Below are 24,120 nucleotides of genomic sequence, written 5' to 3'. Positions count from 1 at the left end.
ATAAGGGTTGATGTATATGTTGTTGAAATAAACCCCAACAGTGTGATCAGGAGCCGTTGTGAAGTGGAGGGTCTTGTATCACAACGAAGGGGATTATTTCGCAGATATTTACCCCATAAGTAATGTAAGGAACATTAAATATTGAGGTGAAATATTTTTTATTTTATTTTTAACGAATGCAGACCTTCTGCGATGAAAACCCATTTACTTTCAGGCACGACGTTTAAATGTCAAGACGATAAGACAAGATGTCAAATGTCACGAACCGACTATTTGGTTTAAAGTAAGATATTTCAAAAATATTTTTTGTAACCAAACCGTTCGTGGACCCCATTCACTTCCATAGTAGGAAAAAACATCCATGAACGGTTTGATTACAAACATTTCCCAAAATATCTTTCTTGGTGTTCATCAGAACAAAGACATTTTTACAGATTTGTAACAACATGAGGGTGAGTAGATAATGTCAGAATTTTTATTTTTGGGTGAACTAATTTAACCTTTTAACATCCTTAAGCTGGCTTTATATACAAGCAAGAGAGGCTTAACAAAGGCATTGATATTCTCAAATGATTTGCTAAATCTGTGCCTCTTATGACCCTTTTGGCCTTCCATAAACGTGTATTCCAAAAAAAGGCATACAAACAAGTACACAAAAAGTATATTTATTTTGAAAAAATTACAATCTACAGGCAGGTGTCTTACGTGTCAGTTTTGTCTAAACTACCCCAAGATCCTAAAAAGATCATCTGAAATGACACTTCGACAATGAGTTCACTCATGAAGTAAATATACAGCACTGCAATGCAACTCACAGGCAAAACAAAGCAGTGAACAAACACACAGCATGTGTTTAAAGTCAAAGTCTGGCTACTTGTCAAAAAGTTCTGACAAAATTGTATCTTGCAGCCATGAAAGTACACAGCATTGTGGCGTTCATATCCTTTGGTCAGTCCGAAAATAAGGCCAGTAATTTATATGATATGAAACACCACAAATACATTTCTTCATAAATGATTGAATATAATGTACAATGTTTACAATATTAAACAACATCACATTCACACATAAAATAGTTGTTTTTGAGCAAATGATTAAATCAATATGATTGTTTAAATCGGGCTTCAACTCTCACTATGCAAAACCTTCCACACTTTCTGTTTACACCACTGTACACTTGCAGAGAGCCACCAACTTTCTTCCTTAACACTCTTTCAACTCTTTGCTCCATTCTATCGCAAGCTGACGTCAGAAGAAGTAAACAAATAACTCAGAGCAATCAACTTGAATTCGTTCTTGGTTCATTTTGTACTCAGGAAAAAGAAATGTTCCTCACTACTGACGTAAGTGGTTATTTAATTATCTAATCCAGCTTACACAGTGAAACATTAACTTTACCATGTCATTCACTTAACACAGAATCACATATTGCATAGCAGCAGGTGACTTTCCAGTTCATCTGATGTGAATAAGGACAATACTCCACATAGCTTTTCTCTACTGATAAGACAGCAAAGCTTATCAAAGCCTTACGTGGCTGAGACACTAGAACTATAAAATAATTTGTTTGTTTATTAAAATAGAGAGTTGTTTATTACACTATTTGGCAATTTGGAAATTAAAAGTGCCGTAAATTACATTGGAATGAGAAAGTTGGAATTTGGTGGTAATAATTGCAGGAACAGATATCTCATTCCCGTTAATAGGAAGCAACTGGAAACCAATGACTTTCAGAATGATTCGATCTGAAATGAATAAATGATTGCTGACCTAAAATTTCCAGTTGAAATGTTGGCCTTGCAGTCTGTATTGCAGGTCAGAGTTTTTCCTTCCTTTGAAATGATCATCATAAATCTATGAATACCTAACAATAGATTCATCCTCTATCTGAAATGCAAAAGTTGTGTTGTTTGTGAAGCTCCTCAGCAAGCAATTTTGCATTTAAAAGATGTCTAATATCCATCTAGGCTAAATCAAGGCAAAATTTGGGCTGCCACTGATATGAAAATGTAATAGATGTCTAATCATAGCCTAAAATAAATGAAATGAAATAAAACAAATAAATAAATAAATGAAACCAAACACCTCACTGTTGACTTTGTTTACATGATGGAATATCATACATCTTGCAAGTAATTTTGGCAAAAACAGCATGTAACCAACTTCAAGTTTATATTGGCTATAAGTGGGTTAGTCATAGCCAGAATTTATCGGGTTAACCTAAACAGTGAAATGACGGCTATTGCTTGCTGGGTCGAGGTCCAATGACCAGATATACAGTCCAGCTGGCCTACTAAGTCGACTTAGACTCACAGAGGCTCTGACCTTAAAGCATGTTTGGGTCTGGATTTAACTTCAAATGTAAACAACAGAGTCTTGTGAGATGTGCCAGCATCATGCCGTCTCTAAAACGGACAATCATTCACTCTCAAATCACAACAAGGCGAATGTCGGTGATGTTGATAATGTGTCCAAACATCTGCTTGTATTCTACCTCACACTTAATGCTTTGACAAATACATGATGGAACACTTGACTATCTCAGATTAAACCTTGATCACTTCTCCACCGAGACAAAGGAGATAACCCAGGCTTGTTGAGAGCAAATTATCCTGTTCATGTTAATAACTAGGTCTTATTTATGTTAAACCACCAACAAAATATTACGGTTTTGCTAAGACTTGTCAACAGGATCTTAATTTTTCATGAGGAACAAACGTTCAAGGGAAGTCTAAATAGATGTTTGGTAGTGGGGTGATTCATGAGCTCACTTTGAAGTAGAAGATAAGGTGAAGACAGATGACTCTTGCCCTTGAATTGTTCATGTGACCATTTGAGGTGAAGCTGGGACTTTCCAAATGAAGAACAGACCCTCGAATGAACAGTGAAGCTCAATCCTCTATTGTTATTGACATCTTAACGTTGGCTGGTTGAGTCTTTCCATTTCATAAAAAAATTGCTCATCTTTTCAGCACTGTTCATTTCAATGTTTCATAGCCATTTCTGCTCCAGTTAATCCACTAGAAAGGAGCATAAAGCATTTATTTATTTATTTCCAAAACCGCCAGTTCCAGTTAAAACAGCATCTACACACAATCAGATTCAATCCTCTAGGCCAGACAGCAGTATTTTTTCCACCAGGATTTGGAAAGCTTCCTCATTTTGTCAGGCGTGCGCTTCTTCAGTCTCTTTTTCTGCTGCTGACTGTCAGAGTACTGGATGCTGGCCACTATAGCTGTGTCAAACACCTCCTTTAGGTTTTTTTGGGTGAGCGCGGAGCACTCCATGTATGAGACGGCCTGCATCTCCTCTGCGCACAAGCAGGCATCTTGGTGGTCCACTGGCCTCTCTTTATACGTAGCTAGCTGGATGAGCACTTTGACATCTTGACGGAGGTCAGCTTGGGTGCCAACAAGCAGAATCGGCGCCTTCGGGCAGTGCCGACGGATCTCTGGCACCCACTTTTCTCTCACATTTTGGAAAGAGGAGGGACTTACCACACTGAAGCAAAGCAGGAAGACGTCAGCATTGGTGTAGCACAGCGGTCGGAGCTTATCAAATTCATCCTGCACGGAGATAAAAAAAAGAGTCAGTAGTGATCAACATCAAAGCTGTGCAACTAGGACTAACATTTATTATTATATACTTATGTAAGATGTGCAAATCTGAAATTATGTTTGTAAGATTTTGAAGGTTTTAAACACCCATCAGCAGACTTAGACTTAGCAGTCTAGAGTAACATATACTTCAGTCTGGCAACTCCCAAGTCATGCTTATGATTGGATATCTCTACAATATGAGGGACTGCTGTGATCTCAGCGGCATAAGAGATAAAGTCTACAACACAAATGTAAAATCTGTTGTATATTACTGCTGCATTCCATCTGCTTTACTTCTCTCTATGAGTCTCTAACTCGGTTCCTGTTGATACCCCAAAGCCCCTTTGTGCTCATATTAGTTAATTGAACACATCCTAACTCACAAGAAACAATCCCATCCTACAGTGCTTTCTATATTCTAACTCTCTTACTTTCCTTCTATCTTCTCTGTTTCCGATGAAACAAACAGAACAGATCCAAATCTCCCTTGGCGTGCCTGTCTCTCCTTAGCTTGCTAAAGTCATCAAAATCACAATGATCTCACGTTTCCAGTGACTAGCCCCAGCTGTACCTCGACTGAAAGTAGGTCTCCGTTACCCTGGAATCAAGCCCAATTCATCACAATTAGACTGCTTCCCATTTTCTATTCCCTAAAGCTCCCACAAATGAAAAGACAAATGTGTTGCATTGACTGACCTAGTGTCTTATAGACGGTTTCAGTGGCAACAACATAAACAAACAGCTTTTGTAAGTTAAATTCGCAAAGAATCAATAACAGCACAGTCCCTCCAGAGTAGATTATTTCTAATAACCAACAATATAACCTTAATAACCTTAATTTAAATCTTAGCTAAAGTCTATCAACTACTAAACTGTCACTGAGCTAACGTTAATTAATGTATATAAAGTTAGCTACAGATCCTTAAATTCATGCCTGGCAGCCTAACCTCTTTTTTGCACTGCGGTAATACATGCTCGCCTTGTCCCCTCGTCTTTTAAAAACTGAAACATTTTTTTTTCGACAAGGTGTTTGTTTCAGAGATCACTAGCAACAAACACAGACTGGAAGTTAACTTCGGGCCAGGTGTGTAACCTTGACAAAGCATGCATGTGCATCCAATAAATCCAGGATGCAGTATATACTTTCTTATGATGGACAGCACACTTCAGATGAACTTTACCAGAAACCCTTATCATAAGTGAACAACATTGAGTCACTTTTACTCTTGTCTCCCAGCCTTATCTTACAGATATCCAGCCGTGTGACTTCTTAGGACTCCACATTTACCCCGCTGCAATATCCTTTGGTTTTCACTTTTAAAAAAATGTGCTGCCTGTTTCCAGTTAAGAAAGAAAGGCTGCAAACAGCATGTGTTTGTGCAAACAAAATATAATGTCTGTCTAATAATGAGAGCGGCAGAGACTGTTTTTGTAAGTCTGTTGGTGTTAAGAGGGTTTGCTGGACTGACCTGCCCGGCTGTGTCACAGAGTTGAAGTTTCACAGGCTTGCCATCCACAGCTACAACCGCTGCAGAAGAGATTCAATATGACATTTTACCCCTCTTCAGTCAGAATGCATTATTAAGATACAGACTGCGATAAATTAGCTTGAAATTGTTCGAGCTGAATTTGCTGGCCTGAAAGTGTATTTAGTAACAATGTATTAAGGAGGTCCTATTTTTATTACCATAATTTAACTACATTATAAGTAATATTACTTTGTAGTAAAATATCATTTTAAATTATATTTTACAACAAATGTTATGGTTAACTATATACTGTAGTGGGACCATGGTAAATTATGATTTTACATGGTATTTTCGTAACTTTAGTGAATTTATAAAATATTATAATTCATTTATTCATTTAATCAAAATTTTGCAGTAAATAATGAGTATTTTAATAATTATTTTTGAACACAATTACTGTGCTTAACAATTGTATAAAGGCGAGACACTAAATTGTTTATTTAATTATTTAATTTAATTTATTTGCTAATTTTCTAGTTTTACATTATAAGTGTTGGAGCGGTATTTACCTGCGAAGTTATCAAAAGCCGTCGGCACATATTCGGTGGGATATCCATTGGTGGTGTAGCTGACAATGAGACTAGTTTTACCCACTGCACCATCGCCAACCAGAACGCATTTCACCCTGCGCTCAGCTGCGGACCCAAAGCGGCTTTTCAAATCTCTGCTCCGCAATCTTCTCGGGGGTACCGGCGGCACAACTGTCCCAGGAACAGCCTTATATTCTCCACCTCCCTGCGGAGGCATCGCTGGAAACACCGACTCTCCAGAAGTTTCAGGGATGCATCTGACTTCTCATTACTGAATGAGAGAGCAGAGTACCACCAGTCTCCAGTTTTACTGCGGTTTCCATTACGAGTCCTCAAAACGCTACATTTCAAATAAAAATAATGGTTGGTTTGTCTGAGTCTAAAAACAAATTACTCAACAAATATAAACACAAAGACCACACAGTCACTGACGTTATGCTCTCATGAGGTAAAACCTTCTCCGCTTTCTCTAAACTCATCCCAGCGCTTACTCACAAACACTACGGGTGTGTTTAATAGTCCAGTGAGTTGCCTACCTAGACAGCATCATATGCATCAGAGGCGTGCACAGAATCCTTTAGACATAACAGGCAAGTTTTGGGAACAACATGCCCGTGTAGCATTTTGGTCATGGCGACTTCTGACTCCAAGTATGACGCTCAGAAAATGCTGTCTATGTAGGCGGCAGAGTAAGTTTTGAGACAGAGTTTATGACATCATCTTCTGTGAGTTGTTCATGAAGTGAGTTCATGAAGTGAAGTTCAGCAGACTTGTTATCATATAGATTACTGATAAACTAGCCCAAATAAAACCGTCTTTTATTATTTTTACTTGATATTCAGTATTCACTGTCTATTAACTTCGAAAAATTTGACACTTTATAATAACTACAGATCTTGTTAGTGTGAATATATAGTATCTTATATCGGTACAAATCAAAGAGTGCAAGTTTAGTTTAAAAAGTGGTGGTAACAACTTTTTAAACAAATTATAAATATACCGTTTACATGCAAATTTGGTGGGGTTTTATAACTGTTTTTAAACGGAAAGTTCACCAAAAAATGAAAATTCGTCATCATTTACTCATCCTCATGTTGTTTTAAAGGTGTATGAATTTCTTTTTTCTGATGAACACAAAAGAAGATATTTTAAGAAATACTAGCTGTGTCCCAATTCAAGGGCTGCAACCTTATGAGCATTCGACCTTAAAAGATGAGCACTCAGTCTTTCGAGGTGGAAGCCTCAGAAGTTCGCGAAGAGAACTGAAATGAGACGGTCTAACCTTCGGAGGACCCATAATTAGCGTCACCTGCTGCACGCGCCCACATGCACGTTTCTGACTTATTAAAATAAATATGACATAAGAAAAATTATTAATTTATTTTAGAAATATGACACGTTGATGTATATTAAACTATTCAACAGTATACCAAATTAATCAACCTTATAAATATACGCAACATAAAAAGATTATTATTAACACAAAACATAACTTATAATAATAAAACAGTGACAAGAAAAACATGTTTTCTGATAAATACACTTTTATTTAATAAAGGTTTTAATTGTTTATTTTAGAATATCCACCCATTATATGCAGCCGTTGCAGACGCGCAATGACTCTTGGGATATCCTCGGCTATTAAGGATCCATTCGTTCTATCCTTAAAAGCGCGGAGAAATGAGGACGCATTTTGAGGCTTCATTCTAAGCATCCTTTGAAATGGGACGGCCTTACTGGCCTTAAGTCGCGCTGCTGTGACGCAATCGGTCTTAAAATACGTCCTTAGAAGGTCGCAGCCCTTGAATTGGGACACAGCTGATGGTAAACAGATAGTGACCATTGACTTCCATAGTAGGAATAAAAAATATGATGGCATTAATTGGGTATCGTCAACTGTGTGCTTTCCATTATTTATCAAAATATTTTCTTCATCATTTATCACAATACTTCCAAAATATTTTTTCCTACTATGGAAGTCAACGGACACTTTATGCTATATGTTTACCATAATTTCTCAAAATATCTTAATTTGTGTTCATCAGAAAAAATAAATTCATACAGGTAGAACAACATGAGAAGTAAATGATGACAGAAGTTTCATTTTTAAGTGAACTATCCCTTTAACATAATATAATTTAATAAAACAATTAAGACAATGACGCCATCTGTCGAACAAACTGACTAAATACATAAAATGTACTGTAAAATGAAACACTTAACTCGTCCGCCGAAATGTAAAAATCAATCAATAACAAGTAAGGCCCTTTTATTCAAATGTGTAATTATTATTATATAATAAAAACAATTTATTGTATTGAACAACTAAGTGGGTTTAAAACATTTAGATGTTGTGCGTCATTTTTAAAACATCGCGCTTTCTAAGTGGAACGTTCGTTACATTTTCTTGTTTCACCCGGAATATTAGGCGCAGATGAACAGACGGCCAGGGGAGAGAAACACGCTATTCTTAAGATTTGTTTATGTCTGGTGGTGGGCAGATGGCTACAAACGAGACAATGTCTGAATCAAATGTCACGTTAGGTTTTTTAGAGGAGGCAGAATCATGGCAGCTTCTTAGCAATCAGTTTCCAAGTAAAGTCGGAGGGAGACCAGCGTGGTTAAGCCAATTGGATTTGCCAAGTCTGCCCGAGTTACTATGTGAAAAATGCAAACTCCCAACAGTGTTTCTTTTGCAGGTGTATGCACCAATTCCGAAATATGAAAAGTGTTTTCATAGAACATTGTTTGTGTTCTGCTGCAAGACACCAGCCTGCTATACTCGAAATGACAGCAAGTGTTTTAAAGGTAATTTCTAACATGTGTTGATTAAAGAATAACTGTTACTATTTGCTTTACAAGTATGCTGTACTACTATCCATACCCTGTCACTGTCTCCAGTGTTCAGAAGTCAGCTGCCAAGGAAAAACGAGTTTTATCTGTTTGATCCTCCTCGTGACGAGATGCCAGAGCACGTGTTGGAAGATCACCAGGTTCTGGGCTCCGGACTCAAACTGTGCAGGCTGTGTGGTTGTCTTGGACAGAAAGCCTGCTCGCGATGTCACTCAGTTACATACTGCTGCAAAGAGCACCAGATCATAGACTGGAAACCCCGCCACAAGAAAGAATGTTCAAATAAGGGTGAGTGTGTAGATCTAACATTGTATGGGAACCCATTACATTTATGCATCAACACTAGGTGCTTTGAATGTCAACATGCCTGAATCAACTGATGAGTTTACTGATAGAGACTGCAAGGCCTGAATTTGGTGTGTCTGTCTGATAAAGGAGACATCCAAAATGTGCAGTTCTGGGGATGCTTTAGAACAGGATTCATAAATTAAATTTACATTCTTCGCTCTGTTTTTCCTAATTTCTGCAAGTTGCTTCACCGTTACATTAATGCATTTGTCAGACACTTTTATCCTAAGGGACTTGGTGCATTATGTGTTTCCTGGGATCAATTCCAAAACCTTCTGCGCTACAGGAACACATGGATAATCTTTGGATTAATGCATCTGATAAATGCCTTCATATAAATGTAAAATGTTTAAATAAACAATTGTTTGGCATGAATTAATTATTTAAAGAAAAAATGTCTTAACATAATTAGGATTTGATCTAGACCTGTTTTGTGTTCATTTTTTGTGCAGTTTCTCCTAGCTCAGAGGAGATTAGTTCATTTCTGTTTCCTGAGTGGGAGCTGGTTACTGAGCCAGAGGAGCTTCCAGCAAAAGATGAGGAATCCAAAAGTCTGGACCAGAAACACATGGCCTCTTTAAATGATGGTATACTGTGCATTTCAAAACATGCAGTTTATACAAACTTGGCAAAGAACAGCCTCTCACAATGTTTGGTTTGGAAGAAACATTTTTTTTTCTTCACAAACAGGTTTGGAAGACAGTGAGCTAGAGAGTATGGCCCTTCATGAAACACAAGACTCTAAAGTGTTTCAGAGGTTCAAAGACCGCATTGCTCATGAACCAGAACAGGTGAGTTGTAGTATTTATGGCTGTTGTTAAGAAGTTATTATGATAAGGTATTATCAGGTACAGCCTGAAGGGTAAATGCTTCCCATAATGTATGTCTGCTGTATGTTTAAAGGCTGTGCATTGAAAACTGTGCATGATCTCTGCAAGCCAATGTTGACATTTGAAATCACCTAAACAAACACGCCCCTACCCCAATACAATCTATGCTGATTGGCTACAAGTGTTTTGGTACTCGGCCCGACTCCCTTTTCCAAAGTGTTTTCCAAAAATCATGCACACCGCCTTTAAACATCTTTATAAGTTATACTTAATAAATTCCTGACATCTTTGTTATTACAAGGTTTTGCGGTATTATAAAGGTGGGTCTCCTCTTTGGGTGTCAGCTGAACATGTGCCAAAAGAAGAGGACATTCCAAAATGTCCATGTGGGGCAATACGTATCTTTGAATTTCAGGTAATGTAAAATATGTTAGGTAAAGCACACTGTTGTGTATAAATGTCACGTTTTAGGAGCATTACTTTATTTTAAGAGATGTCATGGTTAAATTATTAGGACATTACACTGTTTACATTGTTCTTGTGTTCTCTTTCAGATTATGCCGCAGTTACTTAATCACCTTAAAGTGGATAGGACAGATGCCAGCATAGACTGGGGAACAGTGGCTATCTACACATGTATGGATAGCTGTGACCAAGGAACCAAATATTCTGCAGAGTTTATTTGGAAACAAGACTTTTCTGTAGATCAAGCCGTATGAAATTACTAAGAGGCACTGTTTGAACTTGCAAAATGTATATAAAAGTATTTAAAATATTATTGAATTGTATTAAATGCATGATTACAGGCATTGGTATTGAGGCTTTCACATATTCCATAACTGAAAATTAAAACATGCACAGTTGCCTTTGATGTGTTTTACTCTCAGACTGGGTTTTCTTGGGACTTCTTATTATAAACAATATTCCTGTTTTTCCACACAAAAGTTCTTTTTTTTAAGTTTGCAGATGTTTTTTAACCAAATCTATATTGATGCATTTTAAATGTGCTTCTATGCTGATCACTTTAAGTAATTTCTGCATTTAAAGACATGTATATCATATTATACAAAAACATGTAGACACACCATTTAAGGTATAATGTTACAATGCAACACAGAGCAGAAACTTGAGAATATTTATTTGTATCCAACATAACGCATTGAATCGGATACAGCAAGGTGGATTTTACTATCAGTGCTTTACATGGGGCTAAGAAAAAGACCTACAGTATAATATACAATGAAATGGTAATAAAACTGTTACATTTGCCAAATTTGATACACATTCTATTGAAAACTGTAATTTGAAATGTCAACGTTAATAAAATCTTAACAACCAAAGGCCATACATGCCACCGACTTCCCCTCAAGCGAGAAGTCAACACTGACGGTCTGTGATACAAATACATAAAACCTGCTCATAAAAGGGAATGTGTACAAAAATATGAATTTGTGAACATTTTAACATCATAAAATCAAAATGCAAACCATTAAAACGTTCATACATGAATAAAACAGTATTTTGAAAACCAAGTAGCAGGTGAAAAATATTTAAAAGGTAAAATAAAAGCATTTATCCTCATCTGTTTACCTTCTAAACGAGTCCTTCATATTTACAGAATTACAAAATGAAACGAAACTGTGTAAGCCAGCCATGAGAATATGGCGCAATGCACAGAGATTACGTTGTTTTTCTGAATCCTTTTAAGATTGGGTAAATGTTTTCAAATGCTTCATAGATTTCTCCTCTAACCTTTGCACCTGGAAGCAAAACCATATGGATTGTGTGAATGCAAACTCTGCATCATACACTCGTAATACAAGTAGGAATGCACCGATAACACTTTTTTGGAATACGAGTACTTGCATTTCAGTACTTGCCGATACCGATACTGAGTACTTAATAAAAAAACATGATTTAAATTTACAGGTAACAGCTTTAGTCATATAATTTAACAAAAAGACAAAGGACTAGTTTTCCAGTTTGTTGTAAACTCTGCCTCTTTGGACAACAAAAGAGGCATTAACCCCTTGCACGCCGCTCAAGCATAGACATTTCTCAGACCGTGGTATCGATTCCAGGTATCGGGGGATTTTTAACGAGTACTTTTGAAAATGTGGTATCGAGGCCGATAACAGTATCGGTGCATCCCTAAATACAAGGCACTGGTGTTGTAGAATTTTAATAAATTATATAACTCACCTGTGAGTACAACTTTACCAGAAACAAATATTAAAAGGACAATTCTTGGTTTGATCATTCTGTAGATTAATCCTGGAAATAACTCTGGCTCATAGCTGTGGATAAAGAATCAGAAATAAACATCTTCAGCTATTGCAGTTACAGGTTTTCTATCTATTAAAAATGTAATGCAAGACAAACCTGCTAAACTGCTGGTGTGTAAGCACCAGACCTTCTAATCGGATGGGAAACTTGACATCACAGCTGCCAACCATGTTCTGAATTTTGAAGTCTAAAAATTTGGCAGGAAAACCCAACTTCTGCACTACCCTAGCATATTTTCTGGCGGCCAAGCGGGACTGCTCCTCACTGCAAAAATAGTAAGCAAACACACGTTTGTTGTTCAAGTTTGAATTAGAGGACAAAATTATAATAAAAATTAATGTGTAATTTTTACCTTTTTGCTCCTGTACACACCATCTTTCCTGAGCTGAAAATAAGAGCTGTTGTTCTGGGTTCTCGTATTCTCATGATGACGGCAGCAAAACGCTGAAATAATCATTGATGCATTTGTGTTAGAACAATAAATGTCAAAGAATCTGATAACTTGTGACCTGTCTGTGAAAACCCAGCTAGTTATTTTTAGTAATTTACATTTTTTTAAATATAAAATCATCTAACATAACGTAAAGAACATTGTGTGTATAACCTTTTATATTGAGTGAGTAAACTTTGATGCTCTTAATCTTAATCAGATTATGACACTTTAGCCTAAACAAATCAAATATTTGGCCTCACCTTTGGGTTATATTCAGCGTTTCTGGCTCGAAGTGCTATCGTCTTTAAATCAAGTTTGCACCCCAAGTTTACAGTAGACACAATATTCCTTTAAAAAAATAAAAAAGAGAGACAAAAAAGCATAGTAAAAATATTGACAGTATCATGAATATGCTTCAGAGCCATGCAAGAGTCATTTAGCTTTAATAAACTCACTGTAGCTGAGGAACAATGCCAGAACTTTCCGAGGCCGGTGTTGCAGGAGTAATAGGGGTCATGGGGGTGAGAGGTGTGTTATAGAGTGGGGTGTTGCCTGGTAGTGCTGTTGTCGTAGAGACAGCCTGTGAGTGATAGAGCTGAGGTGTCTGGCCTGAACCTCCCACCATCCCACCCTGCTGTTGTGAGGCTGCCTGTTGCTGTTGTTGCTGCTGCTGTCTCTGCTGCTCCTCCAGGAGCGACAGGCTGTTGGTGTTCTGCACTGGTTGCGGCGTGAGCCCTGTGCCATACGGCATCATAGGACTGAAAATAGGCAAGCTGGGCGTCATGGCTCCCTTTAAATTCAGACCAAACAAGACGACAGTATACGTTATGCACACATGATCAGATTAAAAATGCTACATTTTCTTTTGTTTTTCACAATTAAAGTCTATTTGTAATGGAAGTTTAGTTTTACTCAACATCACTACATACCTGTGGAGATGCCAGCCCTTGAGAGAAAGGGGGTATACTGTTGTTCTGCTCCATATTGCCAGGTTATGAAGCAAAACAACTTAGCAGTAATTTCAGGGAAAGACTCAAATCCAATGTCTAGCCGATGTGTTCAAAAGACCTGGTTTGGAGAAAAACGAGTTCGGATGGACAGATTTTCAATTACATAACTATAATCGACAGATCAAGTCCAGTTTAATCTCATAGCACAAGCAAGCCATGCATTCATTATTTAACATATCCTCGTGAATCTCAACTGATAAATATCATTAAGCGTCAGTGCGATTATTCATTAGTTAGCGAGGCTAGTTTGCTAAAATGTATGTTGTGGCGCTAATCTTTCGATGACAAAATCAACATACGTAAAGTTCATACTTTATATATAACTGATTTCTTTCTTTGTCTTATTTTGAACTGTCACACCAACCTGTAACTTGCAGAATCCAGAGTTATTTCAGTTAGATCTAGAAACACATCCAGAAGCCCAACGAGCGCGCCGCGCAAAACATGAGACTTCACAACAACTTCCGCCCTCTTTAATAAGCGCTTCCGGTGCGTTATGGGATAACACTTGTCACGTGCTTGTTCAACTACAAAATAAAAGTATTGTGCGTTGAAATAATTATGTTTGTTTCTCAGATTTAACACTTTTAACTTATTTCCTACATATTGTTTTTGAAATAAACAGGGAATTTAGTTTTGTATTGCAATAATTGGAGGATTCTACATCATATGCAACAGAATATGCAACCTTTATTACTTTTATTTTGAAATGCGAGTTGTTATAGAAAGATTAACAAGTTCTTCAAATAGGGAAATAATTGTTACTCGTATATGAAAATCTCCTGTGTTTTTTAATACACATAGTTATAATAAATGGCAGCTGTGGGGACATGGTCTTTTTCTCGCCCTGCTGTAGAGAGAATGAGATGTATGCTTCTGGATGGACAAAATGCAACTGATGTGGTAGAAACAGCAATGGCAGGTAAATTACATGAACACCTAGCTGTATCTTCTTCTACTACCTGAACTTGAATGCTGTAAATCTGATGAATGAATACAGGTACAGCGTGACCCTGCAGTGGTTTGGTTATAGAGGCTCTGATTTGGGCAATTGTTGGTTGTAATAATTTCAATTTAATAAATGTAATTGGATTCAATAATGGTCACTGGAGAATATATTTCTAATAAGAACATTTTTATTAAAATAAATATAACTATTAAGGGCATTTATGGGGGGTGTATATGTGTCATATGTAGTAAATAACATCTACGTTTAAAAAGTGGTCTTTTTCCTAGAGGTTGAAGATGATGTTGACACAGGACGGCACATTGTTGGCAGAGGAGGATTTCCTAATTTTAAAGGAGTGGTTGAATGTGATGCTGCAATAATGGAAGGTGAACCAGGAAGATTTGGGGCAGTAGCTGCATTGAAGGGGTAAAAAATAAATGAATTATGCTTCCAGACAAACGTAATAAACAAAAAAACAAAAAAACATGAAGTTTGGCCTTAAACCATCTTGCATACTTGTGTTTTTATTGCTAGTATAGCACAGCCATGTCGTGTAGCTCGCAAAGTGATGGACAGGAGTCCACACAGCTTGCTTGTTGGAGAGGGAGCAGAATCCTTTGCTCAGGAACAGGGCTTTATATCTGAGCCCAATAACAACATGCTGTCTGACCATTCAGCTACTGCATACCAGGTGTTTTCAATTGCATTTTAAGCTGTATATTTAACTTTTTAAAAAATATTAGAGAGAGAAATATATAGAAATATATATATATATATATATATATATATAGTTGTTTTCATCAGATTATATGAATTTATTTGATATATTCTGTAATTTCAAAAGGAATTTCTTGAAAAGAATAAAAGGGTTAAAGATGGGCATGATACATTAGGTAAGTGAGCAACAGAAGATACAAGTTAGTATAAATCATGATAAAGAAAACATTTGCTTTGGTCATGTAAAGTCTCATTTAATAAAACATAACTAACAGATTTACTAACCATTTTTAGTCCAGTTTCAAGATATTAAAAATATGTTGTTTCAATTTCATGTTCATAAAATAAAAATGTGCAGCTGTTATAATTTGGGATTGTGACATTTGTTTTGTGATACATTTAGGCCTTATAGCTCTTGATCTAAGTGGTAACATAACTGTTGGTAAGGAGTTTATTATGATATTTTTATTTCCTCTGAAATTTTCCTATTTCCATTTAAAAAACGCTTTCAACATTCCCCAATCACTTTTATTAATGTGAATTTTGATATGACCCCTATGCCCATGCAAGTCTAACAAACAACTATACAACTACAGGTTCAAAATACCTTTTGGTACCATACAAGTTTAGACAAACTCTCATGGCAAACTTTTGTGTGTGTTTTACACATATTGCACAGGAGTTTCCACATCAGGAGCACCCTTTAAATCTCCAGGGCGTGTGGGTGATTCTCCACTTCCAGGCTGTGGTCTATATGCTGACCATACAGTAAGTAATTTACTACTTTGATGTGTAGCTTTTGGGGTGATTTTGTGAGCTTTTTATAATTCAGTTCATAATTATTTTGCAATTTAAAACTTCACTGTATCAGGTATATAAAGAAATAAAAATTTTATTTTTGTGTGAACTACTTTGAATTTGTGAAAGTGTTTCTTGACAACTTTATTCTATGTCTTTTCAGGTGGGTGCTGCAGCAGGTAGTCCATTTTACTTCAGATTTATTGTTTTCCTATACTTGTCATTCCCTTCTAGTTCTGTGCTTCTACAAATTTATTGTAATAACAACAATATAGTAATTAATAATAAATTAATAATAATAAACTTAATATAAAAATGTACAATTAGTCAACCTTCCTGCTTTTAAGAATATCAGAAATACAGTTATGTCTTTAATTAACTAATAAACTAATATGATCCCATATTACATACAGTATAAAGCTTTTAATGACAATACAATTTAAATATATTTTTCCTTTTTTCTACAGCTACAGGTGATGGAGACAAAATCATGTGCTATTGCCCAAGCTTTCATGTTGTGCAGCTGATGAGACAAGTATCTATCAAACCACCTTGAATAAATGATGATGTGTAATTTAAGAATGTATATATCCTTTATGATAATATGGGGATCCTGGTGTCCAAGATTCACATGACGGTTCGGTTGTCTATGACAGATGGAACTGAAAAAAGCCAATGAAAATCTCATTAAATCATTAGCTGTCAGTAAATTTGATCTGTCTCTCATTTTGGTTATCTGTTTTTGTCTGCTACCAAGGGGTTGTCTCCTAATGAGGCTTGTCATGCTGTCCTTGCTGACATACAGAGAAGGATAAGTGGAGATAAATGCTTTGAAATTGGCCTTATTTCTTTGAATATGAAGGTAATGTTTTCTGACCACCTGCTCTGCTTTGGTTGCCCCCCCCACAACTGCACACAACAGTTTACATCAGTTTAACTCAATTATGGTCCTTTTACAGGGAGAGGTTGGTGCTGCATCCTCTGTGGCATTTCCATACACATTCTGGAAACAAGGGATGGATTTAGTGAAGGAGCTTGTCATAAACCAGCCTAAATAAATCTAACATTTAATTTCTACTAATTTACATTTTTGTGATAAATTTTATTACTTTTCATGTCTGAGCCATATATGTTAAATCTTTCAGTGAATTGTTTAAAAAGTATTTGTCAGACAGTCAAACATAATTAAATAATTAACATAATTAAAATCCAATTGTATGAATACATTTCTGTGTCTCACTCATGTTTCAGTAGCTCAGTTGGTAGAGCATTGTGTTATCATTTCAAAGGTTAGCGAGCGTCGCAACCCAACTGAAAAAAAAAATATAGCTTGAATGCACTCTAAGTCACTTTGGATAAACGTGTCTGTCAAATTCAAAACGTCAAATATTTTTGACACGTATTTATCAGTAACTCACACTTACATATTCAATGCCACGTTTCACAAATGACGTAATTTCTACCCCTCTTGATAGGGGGCAGGATTGCGGCAACACTCAACGTGAGCGATTTGAGTTACTATGACCTCATCAGAAATGTTCATATTTTGTTGTTGGGCATTGTAGTCCGTTTTCGAATGTCTTCCGTTCGCGAGTTCCAGATGATCTCTGAATTGAACTACAACTTCCGGAAAGGTTGTGATGACGACATTACGTACGCAATGTTTAAGGAGTTCCTATTTCCTGGTTGAAGAGTCAGCCATTTTGGGTTTCAACCGACTAGCCTTTGCGGCAGTAGCTAGCCAGCTAGTTACTTTTTAATCGGAGGAAGGGTTATTGTTTCTAGTTCATCTTCAAGCCGCGGAGTTATTTTGTTAGAAGAGAAGCCGTTTTTCGTGTCATGTCCACGATGAATCCCGAATAGTAAGTGTTTGAAATGTTACACGGCTTGTTTGTAGTTATTTAGCACATAATTTACCTGTAGCTACTTTTGACAGGCACCAGTATAGATGACTAACTGTTAGCTGTGTGCTTTAGTCATTAACAGCCGATAACACGGCATTTATTTTATACCACTTACTCATATCTGGAAAGATTGCTGTTTGAAAGCCAGTATTTTCCATTATACCCCAACAATTCCTTAAAGTAATTCAGAAGTAACTTTTGTAATTAAACTGCTGTTATTATGTAATTTAGCCGAGCTCACCCGGTGTTCCTACCGGATTGACTTTTCATCCGCATTATATTTGTAACAGAGATGTGAAATTAGTGTCATTGGTATTCTAGTTTCTCTGTCAATGCCACTTGTTAAAGCATATGTTGTGTGTCAATCTTTAACAGAAATTAATACATGTAGGCTAGCAAGGCTAACGTCTTCAGTTAGCTTTTCACTTCAGTTTTTAACAGCTAGTTAAGGCAAGGTAAATGGTTAATTATGCGTTTTTAATAACCTGTTGCTGATCCCAGATTTGCTTAGAAAGTTGTTATATAACAGTAGTTTGGTTATGTTGTTTGAAAAAAGGATGTCAGTGTCAGGAAGGTGGACCTTTAAATTACCGACGTATCAGAGTCGGTTATATTCATTTATTTGCGTAAACAACTTGCAAGTATATTTTATTGTCTTTCATTCGTGTATTTTATTATCTTTTGTATGTACACTTAAATACTGGTACGTGCACATGTTTTTCATTGATAAGTGAATGACTTTTACACCAAAGTATAACATATAAGCCAACGTCACTAAGTGTTTTAATCTAGGGCTTACATTAAATATGGTTTATCGAGATTAACGTTACATCCAAATTTCCGAACCACTGGCCTTATTGGTTCCATCGCATCGTCACTTTTCGATTTTCTTCAGCAGTATTATGTTTACTTGATATTGATCTTACAGGTAGACGCTGCCGATGTTTTGTCTTTCTTGGTCTTTTAGTTGTAGGTGTACAATTGTAAGGATTTCACAATCCGATATCTGTATAGGCAGATGTCAAATATGTCTCAGCTAATGTGCCCATCCCTTCCTCTATTGTGAGACTGTCATGTGTAGGTCACATGCTAACTACTAGTGCTATTACAACGAGCACTAGTTTGAGGGTTGAGCAATTCGGTTACATGATGAGTATCCTCAGCAGTTGCATTTATTTTATATGGACAGAACAGCAGTGAATTTTGCCAATTTTGTAAGTGTTGCATTACAAACATGTTGGTTCTGTATGGGACACTTCTTAGTAGTTTCCCTTTCACATTTTCACATGAACTGTAATTAAATACTGAATTACTCCCTAAAAATTCCAATACAGACATTTGATAACATGCAATTGGTAGAGAGGTTGGTTATCAAGTGTAATTTATGCTAAATGTCCTTTTTTTGCTCCCAGTACACACTGTTTTAAATGTCCAGCACAGTTAAGATTTCATGCAGAATTTCCAGATCTGTATCTTTACCCATAACACATCCACAAACCTCTTTAAATTCAAAATTCTGGGTTGTTTCAACACGTTAAATTAAAGGTTTAAATAAGGACAAACCTCAAACATTGGAATAAATATACATAGAAAAATGTATATACTTTACCCAACCATGGCTTAAACATCATGCTGATATATGGATATATTTATTACTTTTATATTATTAAAGTTTAGTACTTAAAAGACAATTTGCATACTTTTACATATATTCTATTATTTTTAAGATGCACTAAAAAGCCTGCCCAGACAGTGTATAAACAGAGGGCCTTTACATGCAGCTTTTTTGTAAAGGATGCCCACACAGAAGTGTTGTTTGTTAATTAACTCCAGTCAACGTAACAAGGAGGGCATGACTTGAATTCAGTTGAGATGAAGTGGGCAGGATGGTGAGGAAGCCATGAGACTGTGTGATGAGGTGGTCTTGACCATGCTAGACCTTTGATCCAAATTTCCTTCCTGTGGACTGTACTTACTACAGCATTTTAAATGGGGCCAAAGGATTCAGCAGAACAGGCAAAATAACTCCTCTGTGGAATGCTTAATCAGCTTACTCGTGTTTCCCTACTTCAGAGGTCTGTTTTTGTCTTAAATAAACAGTTATTTTATCCATCGTCTGCATGAAAAGGTGTACCAGTGACCTTATGGGGCAATTGAGTACCCTGATTTACCCTGTACTCATCTGTGCTACATCAACTATGTCAATTTAGCATGTTGCTGGTAAATGAATGGTGGAAACGTTTATATTTCAAACTTTATAAACTACGACGTACGCATGTTCACTTCCACCTGACCTCTCACCCAATGTTACAAAAACCATATGTATGCAGTTAAGGAAAGTAACTGTTGGGTTCATGCTGATGCTTTTTTTAATTACTACTATAAAAGGGGTGCCCACAATGGTTAACCTAAAAATGGACCACATCTGACTGTTCAATGTCTTGAATTTTACAGTGACTATTTATTCAAGCTGCTCCTGATTGGTGACTCTGGTGTTGGAAAGTCTTGTCTTCTCCTTCGATTTGCAGTAAGTTAACCTTCCCCTACATCTTTCTTATGCATGAATGCATTGCATTCATATTTCGTGTGTATCAGTACTATTTCAGATTAGACGTGGCAATTTGGCAACAGCTGTTCTGCCCACAATAAATCTGTTTTATATACTATATAAACAGTTCACTGACAGATAAAAGCAGTGTAGGGTAATATATGACTGACACCGAGTACTGAACATCTTGTGTGCCTACTCATTTTTTTTACAGGATGACACATACACAGAAAGCTACATTAGCACTATCGGCGTGGACTTTAAAATAAGAACTATAGAATTAGACGGAAAGACCATCAAACTTCAAATCGTAAGTGTTTATCTCCTATCAAGTTTATTTAGGATGTTAATTGTTGTAAATGGTAATCATTTAAAGGTCCTGTTCTTTTTGTGTTTTTGAAGCATTGATTGTGTTTACAGTGCGCAATATAACATGTGTTCATGTTGCGCGTGTAAAAAAAAAACGCAGTATTTTTCACACAATTTACTTATCTGTATAATGTTGTTTTCACTGTCCTCAAAACAGTCTGGTGTCTTCCTTGTTCTATGAAGTCCAGCTTAGCTTGCCGTTAGCTTAGCAGGCGACTGATGTATTCATGTGGGCGGAGTTTAGTCAAAAAACTGTTCTAGTGATGTCATTAAAGCAGGAAATAGAGGGCTGTAGTCCAAACCATTCCCTGTAGGCTTTGAAAGGGGAATTCTGTTAAAGAAAATATATCGCCTGGCAGTGAACTTTGAGCTTTATAATTTTACAGGTATTATTTATGTTATTATAGCAACATTACACTAACTAGGGTTTAAAAAATAGGATCAGGAAGAACATGACCTTTAATGACATCTTCACTGAAAATATGAGTTTCAATTGTAGTGTTTCGTGGTCACTTCTTTGGGTTTGATTCAGGTGTTATTTCTTCTTCCTTACAGTGGGACACAGCAGGGCAAGAAAGGTTTCGCACAATCACATCCAGCTATTACAGAGGAGCACATGGCATTATCGTAGTCTATGATGTTACAGATCAGGTGAGTTTGTTAACATTTTAAGTCTTTAAGTTCACCTAGCATACCTGGGGAATTATACATTTTTATGCTTGTTAAATTGTTATTTTCCCTTCCCCTCAGGAGTCATTCAATAATGTAAAACAGTGGCTACAGGAGATTGACCGTTATGCCAGTGAAAATGTTAACAAGTTATTGGTTGGGAACAAGTGTGACCTAACAACAAAAAAAGTGGTTGACTACACAACAGCGAAGGTAATATTATAACCATTACCAGGCTAGATTTTGAAACTGACCCTGTAAACAGTTACAATTATTTACTTTTCCAATGTTCTAAGTCTTGGTTTATCTCCGTGCAGGAATTTGCCGATTCCCTTGGCATTCCTTTCTTGGAAACTAGTGCTAAGAATGCTACCAATGTGGAGCAGGCCTTCATGACCATGGCTGGTGAGATCAAGAGGAGAATGGGCCCCGGAGCAACAGCTGGAGGTGCTGAGAAGTCTAACGTGAAGATCCAGAGCACTCCAGTGAAACCTGCATCTGGGGGCTGCTGCTGAGACCTCCTCTCCTTCGACCCCACCCATTTTGGTTCCTGGATAATGGATCAAGCCCAACATTATGAGAGAGAGAGAGGAAATGATCATTTGTTATGAAGCAAAGAGTGAATGTGGAGAATAGAAAGTATAAGAGTGTGAAACAGGCAACAGTATAAGTCACCCAAGTTGTACTGTATGTAGCCGCACTACCAAAAAACGTTCAAAAATCCGCTGCCCCCTTCTCTTGCTTTTCAGAAACTGATAAGAGGTCACAGATTTGGTAACGGTCAGCCCCCTTCACCCCTTCCTCCTGTCGGGCTGCTTTTAACAAACCCTACCCCAACCATGGATGGATTTCATTTTCACTCACTGATTTTAAATCCTTTGTTCTGCCAGTTTCTAAAAATTATGTGTGTATTTTTCTCACTGCATTCCTCACTGCAGGGCTGGTCTGTGGTCAAATTCAATGACATTTTCTTTTCTTTCTTGTTGATTATTTTACTGTTTATATTTGCATGTGTACGTTTCTATTCCCATCTTTTGCCAGTTTGTTCTGATCTACTGGACAAGAGTGATTCACAGTACAACATCAGCTTAGTAAAATATATGTACATATACGCTATGTATATATATGTGTAAGACCTGACTTGACAGTTCTGTAAGTTAAATACACAATTGAAATAGTTTTGCCTTTTGCATTCAGTTTGTCAGCTGCAGACTCTTGTAGTTTTGTTGCGCAATGTGTAACAGTTAACAGAAATCTAAATAAATATTGTACGACAATACTGTACAATATCAACAGGTCTGCAATTCTTGGTGGCACATGTAGAAACCCTTTGTTTTATTTATTCAACATGTTTATGCAAATATATTGTTCTATTCATTTACAATCTCTCAATATGGCCATTACCTGCGGAAAACATTGAAAGCAACAATTTCACAATAGCATATGTGATTCAAACACTATGTTCTCTTTTTCATAATAAAGTCAAGAGTTCATTTTTGAATGAACTTTGCAACAGTTCATGTCTAATTTATCATTCAGGTTTAGTTTAATGGAGTTATTCATTTATACTTCATGGGGCAGTTTCCCAGACAGGGTTTAGAGTAATCCAGGACTAGGCCTTAGTTATTTTAAGACAGTTTTTACAAACAAACCTTACAAAAAACTATACTGGTGTGCATCTTGAGACAAAACAATGGAACTGATACATGTTAAAATATGTCAGTACAAGGTGTTTTAAAAATAAAATAGCTGAAACATGTATTTTAGTCTTGAACTAGGATAAGCCCTGTCCGGGAAACTGCCCCTATGGATATTAAAGGAGAGATTAGGTACTTAGTATTTACTTACAAGGTCATAGCTTTTCTTTGTATATGTAAACAATACAAAAGCAATTCATGGATATAGTAGTGGAGGTTTTAATATCATCATCATCATCCTCCTTCTGGAATAATATGTGAAACTAATGCAAGTCATGAATACATTCTTCACATGACTTCAGATGAATGCGATGATTCACTCTAAACTTCCTTGGATATGATCAAAACCTACAAAAAGATTGCAAATTTGTGCTTGTATAAAAGGGGATTGTTTATTGTAAAAAAGTCTGTTACATTTGAAGTATCAGTTTAAGAACAAAACACAGAAGCAAAGTTACATCTACAGATTAAGATCCTTTGACTCTAGGATCTTTTGTTGTCCTTCATAATACATTTTGTCATCCATTCAATAACACAAATTCAATTACGAATGTGACTGATTTAGAAAAGTATGAACACCACAGCATCTGGCTGCCTTAAATATCACCCTAAAATGTAAATTAGGCCTGTCCATTTGTTTCCTCTTGCTGCAAAGCAACCCCAATATGTTAATAAAAGGGATGTTACCTGTGTATGTTTAAGCAAAATAAGTCTCTTTGGACCAGAGAGCTCCAGGTTTCTATTTTATATATATAATGATGACACCATTAATCAGATTAAATTGGTCCTGTCTGTGAAAACCAAGACAAGTATCAAAATCTAATGATGAGAGTAGGAGCATCAAAGTTTAATTTCAGTTGTTGATTTCACATTAATTTCAATCTTTGACATGACCTTACTCTGTCAATATTAAAGATTATCATGGTTCTATTTTCACAGAATGTTCTTTACATTATATAGTATGGTTTTATGTTAAAAACAATTTATAATAAATCACAAAAAAATCAGAAGAGAAACTACGGCTCTGGGGATCTCTCATTAAAAGGGTAAA

The 24,120-nt window shown here is 36.4% G+C and overlaps 5 protein-coding genes across 6 annotated transcripts; 3 read left to right on the top strand and 2 right to left on the bottom strand.

Annotated features, from left to right (window-relative positions):
- Positions 1-649: 649 nt before the first annotated feature.
- Positions 650-6,284, bottom strand: rhoua (ras homolog family member Ua). Its single transcript, XM_065296790.2, has 3 exons — positions 5,638-6,284; positions 5,069-5,127; positions 650-3,566 (listed from the first exon to the last, which is right to left on the bottom strand). Exons 1-3 carry the CDS (start codon positions 5,873-5,875, stop codon positions 3,111-3,113), a joined length of 753 nt encoding a protein of 250 aa, XP_065152862.1. The 5' UTR covers positions 5,876-6,284; the 3' UTR covers positions 650-3,110.
- A 1,798-nt stretch (positions 6,285-8,082) lies between these two features.
- Positions 8,083-10,575, top strand: pdcd2 (programmed cell death 2). Its single transcript, XM_065296786.1, has 6 exons — positions 8,083-8,466; positions 8,560-8,799; positions 9,312-9,446; positions 9,550-9,650; positions 9,991-10,104; positions 10,244-10,575. The coding sequence occupies exons 1-6, from the start codon at positions 8,142-8,144 to the stop codon at positions 10,406-10,408; spliced, it is 1,080 nt and encodes a 359-aa protein (XP_065152858.1). The 5' UTR covers positions 8,083-8,141; the 3' UTR covers positions 10,409-10,575.
- A 232-nt stretch (positions 10,576-10,807) lies between these two features.
- On the bottom strand, positions 10,808-13,908 carry tbp (TATA box binding protein). Its single transcript, XM_065296787.1, has 8 exons — positions 13,783-13,908; positions 13,338-13,476; positions 12,864-13,198; positions 12,669-12,756; positions 12,328-12,419; positions 12,072-12,239; positions 11,892-11,986; positions 10,808-11,449 (listed from the first exon to the last, which is right to left on the bottom strand). The coding sequence occupies exons 2-8, from the start codon at positions 13,389-13,391 to the stop codon at positions 11,370-11,372; spliced, it is 912 nt and encodes a 303-aa protein (XP_065152859.1). The 5' UTR covers positions 13,392-13,476; positions 13,783-13,908; the 3' UTR covers positions 10,808-11,369.
- Positions 13,909-14,025: 117 nt separating this feature from the next.
- LOC135787072 (N(4)-(Beta-N-acetylglucosaminyl)-L-asparaginase) lies at positions 14,026-17,108 on the top strand. Of its 2 annotated transcripts, XM_065296788.2 has the most exons (10): positions 14,030-14,340; positions 14,655-14,793; positions 14,902-15,058; positions 15,212-15,260; positions 15,488-15,526; positions 15,764-15,852; positions 16,046-16,061; positions 16,350-16,417; positions 16,640-16,744; positions 16,842-17,108. In XM_065296788.2, exons 1-10 carry the CDS (start codon positions 14,232-14,234, stop codon positions 16,938-16,940), a joined length of 870 nt encoding a protein of 289 aa, XP_065152860.1. In that variant the 5' UTR covers positions 14,030-14,231; the 3' UTR covers positions 16,941-17,108. The 2 variants fall into 2 exon arrangements, with proteins under 2 accessions (XP_065152861.1, XP_065152860.1); XM_065296789.2 differs by lacking the exon at positions 15,488-15,526 and having other exon boundaries at positions 14,026-14,340.
- A 473-nt stretch (positions 17,109-17,581) lies between these two features.
- rab1ab (RAB1A, member RAS oncogene family b) lies at positions 17,582-22,887 on the top strand. Its single transcript, XM_065296785.2, has 6 exons — positions 17,582-17,744; positions 20,241-20,313; positions 20,549-20,644; positions 21,259-21,354; positions 21,454-21,585; positions 21,690-22,887. Exons 1-6 carry the CDS (start codon positions 17,722-17,724, stop codon positions 21,885-21,887), a joined length of 618 nt encoding a protein of 205 aa, XP_065152857.1. The 5' UTR covers positions 17,582-17,721; the 3' UTR covers positions 21,888-22,887.
- The last annotated feature ends 1,233 nt before the right edge of the window (positions 22,888-24,120 follow it).

This window comes from Paramisgurnus dabryanus, chromosome 20, assembly GCF_030506205.2.
Source record: "Paramisgurnus dabryanus chromosome 20, PD_genome_1.1, whole genome shotgun sequence".
NCBI classification, from domain to species: Eukaryota; Metazoa; Chordata; class Actinopteri; order Cypriniformes; family Cobitidae; genus Paramisgurnus; species Paramisgurnus dabryanus.
This window is presented reverse-complemented; position numbering and strand designations above follow the sequence as displayed.